Source organism: Lithobates pipiens, unplaced genomic scaffold, assembly GCF_037356315.1.
Source record: "Lithobates pipiens isolate NorthernLeopardFrog02 unplaced genomic scaffold, aLitPip1_a1.2 Scaffold_22, whole genome shotgun sequence".
NCBI lineage: Eukaryota > Metazoa > Chordata > Amphibia > Anura > Ranidae > Lithobates > Lithobates pipiens.
In genome coordinates, this window is record NW_027507784.1 from 122,785,584 (window position 1) to 122,799,346 (window position 13,763).

Genomic DNA, 13,763 nt, shown 5'->3' on the forward strand with positions numbered 1-13,763 from the left:
TGGAATGGCGTCAAACTTTTAGCCTCAAAAATCTCCATAAGCGACATTTAAAAAATTCTACAGGTTGCATTTTTTGTGTTACAGAGGGGGTCTAGGGCTAGAATTATTGCTCTCACTCTACCGATCGCGGCGATACCTCACATGTGAGGTTTGACCGCCGTTTTCATATGCGGGCGCTACTCACGTATGCGCTCGCTTCTGCGCGCGAGCTCGTCCTGACGGGGTGTTTTCTAAAAGCCTTTTTTTTCTTATTTATTTTAATTGATTTTATTTAATTTTACACTGTTTTAAAAAAAAAAATTATCACTTTTATTCCTATTACAAGGAATGTAAACATCCCTTGTAATAGAAAAAAAGCATGACAGGTCCACTTAAATATGAGATCTGGGGTCAAAAAGTCCTCAGATCTCATATTTGGACTTAAATTAAATAAAAAAGAAATAAAAAAAGTCATTTGAAAAGATGGCATTAAAAAAATATACCTTTTAAGAGATATGGGTGGAAGTGACGTTTTGACGTTGCTTCCGCCTTCCTATGGTACAGAGACGAGTGGGGGCCGTCTTATCCTCACTCGTCTCCATACCCAGCTAGGAAGAGGACCTGATTGCCTCCGCCACTACCGACGGCTCCGGTAAGCGGCGGGAGGAGGGTGGCACCTCTCCTGCTGCCGATAGTGAAGACCACTGTTATTGTACAGACGACCGGTGCCTAAGGAGATGGATATCTCAGTTGTGGCAGCAGCTGCTGTCGTTACCGAGATATCCCTCTTCAAAAATAGGACGTACATCGGCGTGCGCTGGTCGTTAAGTGGTTAAATGTATTCAGGAGATTATGAGATATATAAAAAGCCAGCATGTGATTCAGTCTACCGGCAACTATACAAATCTGAAATATCCGTTTGTGGTAGAGTTGGCCTGAACATAAGATGGTAGTTTTTAAAAACGGAACACTTTTACACTAATGATTGATATTTCTACACAGAATTGGAGGTAATAGTTAATACAGAAAAGCTTTGTGTTTGTCCAGATTACACACCATGTGCTTTTTAGACTTGTGTGTGTATAGCTTCTCACCTGCATGGCAGCTCCAGCACCTAATCATTTTGAATAATTCTATTGTTTGCAAAGAAGAATAAATTGTTTTATTTTTACAGGGCACTGCTGGGCCCGACCCTACCACTGTCTATGTAGATATGCGGGCTCTACGCCATGACAGGTAAAACTTCTGCCCTTCTGAATTTTCTATGTATGATCAGCCATACCTTTTTTGTCTAATTATTAATTTGGTTGTCTGTTAAGAGTTCGCCTTGTGGAGAGAGGTTCCCCACACAGTCTACCACTCATGGAATCTGGAAAGGTGAGACTCTACACCAAGTTTATGATGCCCATCTTTGGGGTTATGGCCTATAATTTTAAGGCTGGATCCAACGAACAGTGTGGAAAATGTCCAAAGATATGTCCAAGTACAGAGAGCAATAAAGCAGCATATTCTGCTATTTGTTTATAGACAAATTTACATTCCACATACATCTTTTAAGAATTTTCCCCCTTGAAATAATTTTATAATGGTGTATTTGGACAGCACTAAGCTGTATGCCTGTTCCTCAGTGGCAAAAGCAGTTATACGTTTCATGACAAAGGTACAACATTTTGTTACTGGACTGTCTCCAGGATACAGAGCTTGAAATATCTTCCCAACTGCAAAATTATAAATGAGCTGCATGAATAGATGCCTGATCCTCTGCCTCCACCTTTACCCCCCAACTCCTGCTTAGACGTATCCCCGTAGAATTTGGTACACACTGTTTATGAACTTAATTTTTATGCTAAAATGTAAATGTGATTGGTTTTCTTGTTGATTAATTTGAGGGTACAAGGAGGCAGTAACCTACAATAAACATGGATTCATGCACGCTTTGATCCAAAACTTAGAAAGTATACCATTGTCAGCATAGTCATGCATGCTCAGTACCTTTATGCTTCTTTACAGATTCTTCCTGGGGTGAAAGTCATTATTGCACATACAGAGACCAAAGGACCACTTGGAGACTCTCATTTAGGGGAGGCAAGTAAACATGGCCATTCATGTAAAGTAGTGTATGTAAAAGTTTTTTTGGGGAGTAGCTGTTATGTTTATTGCTGTATATGTCTCTGCTGGGGGGAGATTCACCCTCTCAATTTGTGACGGTGATCGTTTTTTCCGGTACAGAAGTTAATAGGGAACCCAAATGTTATAACTGACAGGAGAACAGGAGGCGAGTGGAAATCCTCCAATAGAGAGCAATATAAGAGGGTATTTCTCCTTGCTTTGGAGAAATTTCCTCATACTTCCTGTTGTGTTTCTGAGACTGGAAGTGTAAGGAAAATCTCCCCAACAGGATACAGGAATCATAACCATTCCCTAAGCTAAAAGTTTTTTTTTTTTTTTTCTCTCTCTTTTAAAAAATAAGGAATAATGGCAATTTTGTTTTTCAATAGGTTTGGGTGAGCAGCCCACATAATGCCAATGGTTATTACACTGTGTATGGTGAGGAGGCTTTGCATGCTGATCACTTTAATGCACGGCTCAGCTTCGGGGACACTCAGACTGTGTGGTCTCGGACTGGATATCTTGGATTTCTCAGAAGAACAGAGCTAACGGATGCCAGTGGAGGTAATGAAGTTAGAAAATTAGGACTTGTTTGGAGACTGTCCTACCACCACCATTCAGCATGGTTCTTCCATTGTCATTCAGTTGTTTAGTTTCACAGAAATTCTCTGAGTTTTCTTAGCCTCAACAATTGTTACTTTCAATGTGTAGCAAAGGCTAGGGTATAACCGGGATGGACACCTCTGCCAGTCAGCAGCAGGGGGCTGATGAGACAGTTTTGTGAGGATTACTAGGAAAACTTCCAGCTTCCACCAGTGTGTTATTAGTTTAGTGGAGATTTTATTTTTAAAGCTGAACACCAGACAACTTGGGAAATGCCCAATATGAGCTGATTTACCTAGCAAATTTTATTGGAATGCTGTTGTGATCCAGCCACCCCTTCCAGACAGCACAACCATGTTCTCAACATACACTGTAGCAGCACTGCCTGGTTTAAGAACACACCCCCAGTCTGCTATTTGATCAATGTAAAAGCAGCAGTACACCAACATTATCTCTTGGCTCCCTCTGGTATCTCCTTTTGTCAACACGTGCAGCAGCAGAGCTTGACTGGCTACTACCAGTCCACAGCCAGGTGCCATTCTGTCTCCTTTTTATATCAGGCTGGAGTTCAGCTTTAAAGAGGAAGTAAAGGCAAAAAAAATGTTTTTTTTAAAAAGCACACCCTGTAAGGCATAATGAGCTAGTATGCATAGCATACTAGCTCATTATGAATAACTTACCTGAGAACGAAGCCCCCGAAGCGGTCCTCCGTCTTCCTGTTCGCCGCTGCCATGGATCTCGGAGCGACTTCCGGGCGCTGTGATTCGCCGGAGCCGCGATGACGTCACTCCCGCGCATGCGCACGGGAGCCAACACTCGCGGCATATCGTCGCAATCTGCAGCCTGCCCAGTGCGCCGCTGTCTACGGCGCATGCGCCGTAGACAGTGGTGGCTGTCTTTGGGTAAATATCTCCTAAACTGTATAGGTTTGGGAGATATTTCTTTGACCTACAGTTAAGCCTTAATCTAGGCTTACCTGTAGGTCAAAGTTGGTTGTAAGGGTTTACAACCACTTTAAGAATATAACAGGATTTAGCAAAAACAGCCAGATTGTTTTAAGTTATTTAGAAAAGTGAAAGATTTCTTGATCACTTTGCCTGTAGAAAATGTATAATATAAATCTACAATCATGGTATTACTAAACTGTATCCTTCTCTGTACAAAGTGTAAGTGCAATTACAAACAGTCTGTACAGAATGCCTTTAAAGAGAAAATCTTTATCATGAACCCTGCTCTTTTCCTAGAGAGGCACGATGCTTTGTACGTGGTTGGTTCTCTCGATGAAACATTGGAATTACGGGGTATGAGATACCATCCCATTGACATAGAAACATCTGTGATTCGATCTCACAAAAATATTGCGGAATGGTGAGTTTTTAATTCTATGAGTAAGTTCTCAACCAGCATGATGTGATAGGAATTGTTCTTTTGGGCCAAGTCCACTTACTGTCTTATTTTCTGTTCTATTTAGTGCTGTCTTCACATGGACAAACCTCCTGGTGGTTGTACTGGAGCTGGATGGGCCAGAGCAGGAGGCCCTGGACCTGGTGGCTCTTGTGACAAACGTAGTCTTGGAGGAGCACTACCTGATTGTTGGTGTTGTGGTCATAGTGGACCCAGGTGTCATTCCTATCAATTCTCGAGGAGAGAAGCAGCGCATGCACCTTAGGGATGGATTTCTTGCTGATCAGCTCGATCCTATATATGTGGCATATAACATGTAACATGATGGTGATAAGTTGCTTCTTGCCTGACCCTTGACAAGCTGGGTAATGAAAGAGCTGAGAGAGGAGACTGACCGACTATTACTTCCATTATTTGAGGTCCTGGATTGCTGCTGTCTTCCTTCTCAGGCGATGTGTCTTCCCACCACCCAGGAATGTTCAAAATCACAGAGAGGAAGGGGCCTTTTAATGCCAAGAAATGTCTAGAGGAGAATGTACCTAGTGAATTTTTGCCTCTTACTGTGACACTGGATGTAGCTTCCTCTCCCCCATCAATGCTGTTGTTTGTGCAGCAATACATCCTGCCTCCTGTGTTGTGTCGCCTTACAAGAGCCCAATTTCATGCAATAATGTGAATCTCCGGATTTCTTGAATCTGAGCACATACATTTTTTTTTTTTACATATATAGTTTATGGGGGTGATCATGCCTTCCCCCTGAGCCAAGGTGGACCTGTCCAAAGTGTGAATGTTCACCAGCCCTAAGTGAGCTGCTACTTCACTTCTCATCACTGAACTGAATGTAATTATGTACATAAACAGTATAATTTATTAAGTGCATCAGGCTAATGGACATGCCCCTATGGCCAAGAAGATGAGGGGAGAGACCCACTTCAATTTTAACACTGTAGTTTTTATAGCAAAAAAATGAAAACAAAAAAAATCATTAAGCACTAAGGAGCCCGACAGTTATCTGTGATATTACAAAAAGATAAAAAGCACATTAAACATTTTAAAAAGGTGTTTTGTGTTACTTCTTGTATTTCATCTTGTGTACGGTGTAGAGCAGGGGTCTCTAAACTTTCTAAACAAGGGGCCAGTTTATTGTCCTTCAGACTTTAGAGGGCCAGATTGTGGCCATTGGGAGTAGAAATTGTCTTGTCAACTGGCATAAAGAATACCAAATCTTTAGTGGGAGGAATAATGCCCCATCATTGGTATCAGTGGGAGAAATAGTGGCCCATCATAGATGGCAGTGGAATAGTGTTCTGTTGGTGTCAGTAGGAGGAATAGTGACCCAATCGACGCATCAGGCACTCGGGTCACAGTTTGGAGACCACTGATATATAGTATGGGTCCACCCACAATAATTTCTTGGCTGAAGTGAGATCCTAATGTTGCCATCATGGAATCTGTGTTCTATATACAGCAGTGGTGATGCCTATACCCAATGTCTTCTACAGATAAAAGGCAAGCACTGGGTTCTCAAAAATATATAATCTGTTTCAACAATACACCTATTCTTCAAATTAGGCTGCATTTAGGTTAGCAAATATGGCAAGATATATTGGGACTATTAGTTTCATACCAGCCGGTCAATTTTACATTGCCTGTCGTTAACTGCCAGGTAATATATTTGAAATTTAAGTGAATTACAGTCCAAAGCGGCTTGTGTCTTCTTGTTCATATAACAAACACCTTCAGCAACTCCCATGGAAATAAATTCATCTCCATATTGGAAATACCTTGCAGCCAACCTATCAACAAAAGAAACATGGAATATTACTAACCCAGTGCAGCACTGAGAGTGGATATATGACTGATGGGAAACTGTATTGCTGATAGCAGCCAATCCGCTTCCTGGAGGCAATGCAGCAAATACTCCCTTCAGATATTTTCATGTACATTTCATTATGGTGTGAGATACTCACATTGTGTGCTGTTGTTGCTGATTCCGCAGTGATAGACCAGTTGAGTGTGACAGATAAGTGACGTCTCCAAAAAGGATTCCTGTTAAGTACTGCAGAGCCCTTAACCCTGTCTCCTCTGTGAATCTGTATTGGTTCATCCAGCATAAAGAGTGTATGTTTCCAGTGAGTGAGCCTTAGAAAAACAAATATACCTGATATAAAGCATGCAGTAAAAAAATGATGTGGGCTTGGAGTGCATGAATCTAAATATGATAAAATAGGGACCTATACACTTCACCTGCATTCACTAGAATTGGATGACATACACGAGACATATTTGTAAAGCATGTTTTAAATGACAGTGATGATTTCACCACAGTGGATGTTTTTGAAAATCACATTCACTGCTTTAAAAAATGATCTCATAGACTGATGTCATCCTCAGGTATCCACATTCATTGACATATTGGAAACACTATCAAGCATGCAAAGTCACACACGTGTCCAGCTATTTGCAAATTGTTACTTAGCACTGACGCCAACAAAAATGGTAATCGATTTTTACAAAAGCAACTTACAGAATTTCTTTGAAAATGAACATATCTAGGATTAGTCATTACTCATCATACCACTTACTAGATATTCCTTTTTAAAGCTTAGACCATAATTGGAGTTCACAATTAGCAGCACATTGAGATTTAAAAAGGATTTACAAGAAAAAAATATTAACTCTTTAAATCAGAGCACTTCCCTCTAGTAACTCAAAGGCCATCAAGAATGGCAAATACAAGGGAACTAAAATCTGACCATAAAGTAACCACTTCAAGACCGGACTGTTTTACCCCTTCCTTCCCAGGACATTTTTCAGATTTTAACACTGACACACTTTGATAATTACTCTGTACCCAAATTAAGATTTTTGAGGGGGAAAAAAAAGTTTCTTTCAGTTATAAAATTTCACAAATAAATAATCTTTATTCATACAACCCCAATTCCAAAATGTTGGGACGCTATGCAAATCTACATAAAAACAGAATGCATTGATTTACGAATCCTATAAACCCATATTGTATTCACAATTGAAAACATATGAGTTGTTTAAACTGAGAAAATGTACCATTTTGAAATTGACAGCAGCAACACCTTTAAAAAAAGTTGGGTCAGGGCAAACAAAAGCTGGCAAAGTACAATTTGAGAACATACATATTTTTTGTGACAGGCCCATGTTTACCACAGTATAGCATCCCCTCTTTTTTTAAAAACACACTGTATGTGTCTGGGAACTACGGAGAACTGTTGCTGGCATTTTGGTAGAGAAATGTCCCATTCTTGCCTGAGCACATGCTGCTCTAAAACCTGAATATATCTTTCAGAATTGATAGTGCCTTTCCAGGTGTGCAAGCTGCCAATACCATCAGAGATGCAAGCTTTTGAACTGAGCGCTGATAACGAGCCCAGAGAGTGAAGCACCCATGCTTCCCATATAAAAAAAACTCAAATCATCTGACCACAGAACAGTTTTCCACTTTGAAACAAACAATTTTAAATGAGCTTTGGCCCAGAGAAGATGGATTGGATGGCACAGCAAACTGTTCAGACAGATTTTTGGAAGTATTCCTGAGCCCATGCAGTGATGTCCATCACAGAATCATACCTGATTTAATGCAGTGCCGTCTGAGGGCCCGAAGATCGGCATTATTGCGTTTCAGCCTTGTCCCTGGTGCACAGAGGTTTCTCTAGATTCTTGAAATCTTTTGATGATGATGATATATTTAAAGTTTTTGCAATTTTACATTCAGATGTGGTTTCTCACAGATTGGTGAACTTCTGTCCATCTTTACTTCTGATAGACTCAGACTCTCTAAATGCTGTTTTTATACCCAATCATGTTACTGACCTGTTGCCAATTATCCTAATTAGTTGCATGGGCTTCCTTAAGTACCACTAAAGCTGGCTACACACTATAGAATTTTCCTTAGATTTTTTTCCTTTAGATTTACCAATACCATATAATATGGAGGTCAAACCAAAACACTTTCAATTTGTATGCAATCAGGCAGGCCCTTACCCTTATGCTGGATTCACACCTATGCAGTTTTAGTGCTTTTTGCATTTTGCAGATTTGCACTACAGTCCATTTAACATTGTTTCCTATGGAACACGTTCGGTAGTGCAAATCTGCAAAATGCAAAAAGCACTAAAACTGCATAGGTGTGAATCCGGCCTTACACTACATAGCTGAAGATAAATCTAAAGGGAATCGAACATCAAAAGTTGTATAGTGTGTATCCAGCTTTACTTTGCCAGCTTTTTTTTTTTTTTTTGCCCTGTCCCAACTTTGAGATGTGTTGCTGCCATTAATTTAAAAATTAGATGGTTAGAGATTTTCAAATTGTTGCATGATTTTACAGTGTGACAACTTTTTTGGAATTGAGGGTTGCAACTTTAGGCCAAAATATTTTCTGCTACATTCTTTGGTTAAAAAAAAGTGTATAATATTTAGTCTGTGTGAAAGTTATCTACAAACTATGGTGTGTATATATATTTGAAAATTGATCAGTCCTGATGTACTGCCTGCCTGTCTAATTTATTGAGTCCCTAAAATACCAGGCCTGTACAAATGACCCCTTTATGGAAGTAGACAGTCCAAGGTATTTAATAAGCAGCATGGGTATGGTTAGTTTTGATGTTGTCATTTTTTCGTCAAAATTTTGGGGAAAATTAAGAATTTTTTTTGTTCACAAAGTTGTCCTTTCAACAAGTTATTTCACACACACCGTATAGGTATACTTAAAATTACACCTTAACCGCTTCCCGACCAGCGCACTCCGGTGTACGTCGCCGGAATGGCACGGGCAGGCATATTGGCGTACAGGTACGTCCAATCTTCAATCGCGAGCACGCTGGTCGGGACCCCCGTGAGTCCGGTCGCGGGTCCCACGGACTCGATCTCCGCGGGCATACCCACGATCGTCTCACGGGGCAGCTGCATTTCCCCATTCTGCCTAGCAACTAGTGAGGCTGATCTCTGCTCCATGTGATTGGAGCAGAGATCAGTGTTCACTAAATGAAAGCCCAGCCCCCAAAAGTTAGTAACACACCCCTAGGAACACTTAACCCCTACACTGCCACCCCCTGGTTAACCCCTTCACTGCCAGTGTCATTTACACAGGAATCACTGCATTTATATATCAGTGATTGCTGTATAAATGTGAATGGTCCCAAAAATGTGTCAAAAATGTCCGATGTGTCCGCCATAATGTCGCAGTCACAATAATAAATCGCTGATCGCCGCCATTACTAGTAAAAAAAAAAATAATAAAAAATGATATCCCTATTTTGTAAACTCTATAAATTTTGCGCAAACCAATCATAATCGCTTATTGCGATTTTTTTTTTTTTTTTTTTTTTTTTTTTTTTTTTTTTACCAAAAATATGTAGAAGAATACGTATCGGCCTAAACTGAGGGAAAAAAATTTTTTTATATATATTTTTCGGGGATATTTATTATAACAAAAAGTAAAAAATAATGCGTTTTTTTCAATATTGTCGCTCTGTTTTTGTTTATAGCGCAAAAAATAAAAACCGCAGGGATGATCAAATACCACCAAAAGAAAGCTCTATTTGTGGGAAAAAAAAGGACGTCGATTTTGTTTGGGAGCCACGTCGCACGATCGCGCAATTGTCAGTTAAAGCGGCGTAGTGCCGAATTGCAAAAAGTGGTCTGGTCTTTGACCAGCAAAATGGTCCGGTCTGTAAGTGGTTAAAACACTCCTGCGTTTAGTGATACCACATGTGCAAGAATTTTTCACAGCCTAACTACACAGAAGGGCCCAAAATCCAATGAGCACCACCAGGCGTTCCAGGGGCATAAACTACGCAATCCAGTTTCTTGACTGCATATCACATTTTTGGAGGCCCTGCTGTCAAACGCCCACAGAATTGACCACATTTTGGAGAGTAAACATCCCAAGGTATTTAAGAGGTATGGTGTGTCTTTTGAACACTTCATAATTTTTTTGCCATTCATTTTTGGAAAATGTGGAAAGACAATGAAAATTATTTTTATTACATCCCAAAACACATCCTGCTGCTTATTATGGTGATACCACATGTGACAATTTTTCAGTGTTTGAACTGATTATGTACCAGGCATTGTATCTGGTGTATCACACAAATCAACCAATTTGTATCAAAACCAATGTACTGTAAGCCCTTGTACACACGGTCGGACATTCCGACAACAAAATCCGTCTGATTTTTTTCAGACGGATTTTGTCCGAATGTGGTGTTGCATACACACTGTCGGACAAAGTTGTCAGAAAATCCGATGGTTCGGAACGTGATGACGTTCGTGCCTTGCGACGGGACTACGTTGCGGCTAGTAGCCAATAGCTTTTGTGTCGTAATTTGATCTGAGCATGCGTGGCAATTTGTATGATCGGAATTCTCTACAAACGATCGGACAAAGTCCAATCGGATCATGTTGTCGGAAAATTTTATAGCCCAGCTCTCAAACTTTGTTGGTCGGATATTCCGATGGAAACAGTCCGATGGAGCCCACACACGGTCGGACTATCCGACAACACGGTCCGATCGGGCATTTTCCGTCTGAATATCCGACCGTGTGTACAAAGGCTAAGAGTCACCTCTATAAGAGTGGCCTGGGAATATAGCTATGTAGCGTCACCTATAGCAGTCTCCGTTCCTATGAGCCTAGCCTACTGGTATATGGCTGCCCCCAAGAATTCCTTGCTCATTGGCCAGGAAATACAGGAAGCCAAAGTAAGGAAGAACAAAAGTGTTTCAGAAGTGCAGTTGTCCGCATGGGGATGGTTGGTATTGGTGTTCTGCAGGAAAGTATTTAGGCAGACGTGCAGATTGGGCAGTCAGTGACATGGTCAGTAAACAGGCAAAGGATTGGTCTAGGCAGAAACATGGTCCGTTAACGGGCCCAGAGCAGGCAGAGGAAACACTGCACTGTTGTGGCGGTGATCACAAATGTGGTTTGTTGGCTGCACTGGACTGGTGACAATGGGACTTTGAACATGTTTTTTGTCTGGCCGCACTGTATAATATTTTGTCACGTACAGCGCGCCTTTGGTAGAGGGGCGTGTTTTTGTCACTGGGCTTTTTGTTGATGATTGACTGATCCACTGTTCAGCCGATCAGTCCACTTTAATTTTATTGGAATCTATTATTTATTATTACCTTTTGATTATTTTTTAGGATACCTGGTTATTACATGCACAAATATAGATTATAGCACTTACACGATTGTGTGCACAGGGTTACTATAACACGTTTGATATAGTTTAGGTTCCCTTATAGTAGGTCATACTACTATAGGGAACTAGTATACCTCTGCGCATATAATTATTATATATACTTCTTGATAGGGGATACTGAGGGAGTCCTCTTTTTTTGGGGAACCTACTATATAGCAGTTACTCCTCCCTTTTTCGGTTAGAGTACCTATAGGGGAGTTGTATTGCAACCCTCGTGGAGGTTTTTTTAAGGTATGATTTAATACATATGCGTATATCTCAGGAAGCACCACTGACCCCAATTGTCACATAATATTTTATATCTAAAGTCCCCTAGAGGGCTTTAGTTTTAGGGGAGGCAGCAACCGTGATTGTTAACCTAAGTGCGGCTTTGTGCAGTATTAAAATAGTTTTTTCTTGAGCCCCTTTTTTTGGGTGCGAATTTGGGCTGCAGCTATCTATATATTTGGTACATGAGTAATAGGAATATAGATATAGAAGGTATTTTTAACCAGGAAGTAGTCACTAATTCACAGGATCTGCACAGTTTGATGAAACAATTAAAACATACAATAGAGAAACAACTGAGGGTATGGTGGGATATGGAAATGTATATCAATGCTAAAATGACACTGAGAAGTTTGAGATGGGATATTAAACACAATGATAGCATTGATGATACAGAACTTATGGAGGAATGGTACTCCTTTTTTAACAAAAACGAGAACGAACTGCTACACAAAATCATTAAGAGAAGAGAGTATAAATTGAAAGGGGTTGAGGCTAGTATAGTCAAAATAAAACCGCAGCTATTACCCTCTGCCAACCTTAAGGACTACAAGGATAAAGAAAAAGAACTCTGAGATGCAATAAAGAAATATGATACTTAAATACAAGCAAAAAAACTGAAAAAATGTAAAACGGATGTACTAGACTATAATGAGATGAAAATGTATAAATAAAGTATCCTTCCAGGATCCCACTGTTGAATTGGATAACGTCTCAATGGATGATAAGCTCAGATGGCTCTATGGAAGTTATAATGACAACACCTATGGTTAATATACCACAACAGATAGTCAGGACTAATTTGGTACAAAGGAATAGGCAAATGGGTAGGTTACCAAATCAGGCTAGTGAACGAATAGATATCAGGAGAGTGAATTATCAAGAACCTCTTGAATATGAAGCTCCAAATACACCAAGATACAATATACCTATTAGAAATCGTTTTTCACCACTGCGGGACCACAATACTATATGTACCACCAGTATGGAGGACAGTTTAGAGATGAAAGAGGGTCCCACTCCAGGAGAAATCTGAGAGAACAAAGGGATTTTCCCAGGAGTGGTCCACGAGACAGACCACCAGGAAGATGGACAGCTTGTCTCCCTTACAGGACCCCTGGATGGAGAGGAGCAAATGGAATCAGAGGAGGCCCCCTAGGGGGACATTATAGAACAATGGAGAATCAAGAGGAATATCAAGGGTACATGGAACAACGCCCCCCAGGACAGATTGGGACAGCAACCATGGAAGCGAGGTGGCACCCACACAGATTTGTGGAGAGAGGAAACGAACTAGGGGAAGCCGAGGAGGGAAGAAAAAGAAGAGTATAATAGGGAAAGGCATCTACAATCTTAGAAACATTCAGTTCACTGATGACGAAATAAAAGTTTTAGATCTAGGACTGAAGTTCGCCCTGGAGAAACCCTTAGACAAATTTGAAACGTATATTGATTTGAGAAAATTTATGAGAAAACTTAATTTAAAAAAGCATTTTGCATTAAACACAGATACCAGGGTAAGGCCTGAATCGGCATACGTTCAGACAGATCTGAAGAATAAATAAATCTATCTTCAACCCGAATACACCTGGTAACCAGGGCTTTTAGTAAAATGGTGGAAAATGACCTGAGGAAACTTGAGAAACAAAATACAAAAAAGACAAAGAATATTTGGAAGACGATAAAGGAACTGGGGGATAGAAAGGAAGTCGTCATACGGCCAGCTGATAAGGGAGGGGGAATCTAGTGATCCTAAACAAGACTGACTACCAAGAAGAGATGGAGAATCTGCTTAAAATAGAACACACCTACAAAAAACTTAAGAGGGAACCCCAAATCTAAATATGAAGAAAAATTAAAAGCATTTGTAAACAAAGGCAAAGCAAGTGGTATTCTTAATGCTAAAGAAGCCAAATACTTGATATCTAACTCTACAAAGACCCCGGTTATCTATTATACACCTAAGATACATAAGAGTCTAACAAAGCCTCCCGGAGGGAAATTATTAGTGGAATAAATTCAGTATTCTCACGACTAGGGGAATATTTGGATACATTTTTGAAACCTCTGGTACTCAAAGGGAAATCTTACCTACGTGATAGTTCCCAGCTCATAGAAGATAAATGGTACTCAAAACTACTTATTAGCCACTATAGATGTAAAT

The 13,763-nt window shown here is 40.2% G+C and overlaps 2 protein-coding genes across 11 annotated transcripts in view; one reads left to right on the forward strand and one right to left on the reverse strand.

The window, feature by feature from the left end:
- The window catches only part of DIP2A (disco interacting protein 2 homolog A), a 149,319-nt gene extending 144,163 nt beyond the window's left edge, over nucleotides 1–5,156 (forward strand). For all 8 annotated transcript variants that reach the window (XM_077448185.1, XM_077448186.1, XM_077448190.1 and 5 more), the window contains 6 exons: nucleotides 1,154–1,215; nucleotides 1,299–1,356; nucleotides 1,990–2,064; nucleotides 2,478–2,652; nucleotides 3,936–4,059; nucleotides 4,163–5,156. In XM_077448185.1, coding sequence (XP_077304311.1) covers nucleotides 1,154–1,215; nucleotides 1,299–1,356; nucleotides 1,990–2,064; nucleotides 2,478–2,652; nucleotides 3,936–4,059; nucleotides 4,163–4,415 — 747 coding nt within the window. In that variant the 3' untranslated portion in view covers nucleotides 4,416–5,156. The remainder of the gene's footprint in view (nucleotides 1–1,153; nucleotides 1,216–1,298; nucleotides 1,357–1,989; nucleotides 2,065–2,477; nucleotides 2,653–3,935; nucleotides 4,060–4,162) is intronic.
- The window catches only part of PRMT2 (protein arginine methyltransferase 2), a 49,058-nt gene continuing 40,024 nt past the window's right edge, over nucleotides 4,730–13,763 (reverse strand). For 2 of the 3 annotated variants that reach the window (XM_077448195.1, XM_077448194.1), the window contains 2 exons: nucleotides 6,066–6,237; nucleotides 4,730–5,891 (listed from right to left, as the gene is read on the reverse strand). In XM_077448195.1, the coding sequence (XP_077304321.1) occupies nucleotides 5,859–5,891; nucleotides 6,066–6,237 (205 nt within the window). In that variant the 3' untranslated portion in view covers nucleotides 4,730–5,858. Of the gene's footprint in view, nucleotides 5,892–6,065; nucleotides 6,238–13,763 lie in introns of those variants that run through there. The other variant, XM_077448196.1, reaches the window with a different exon arrangement.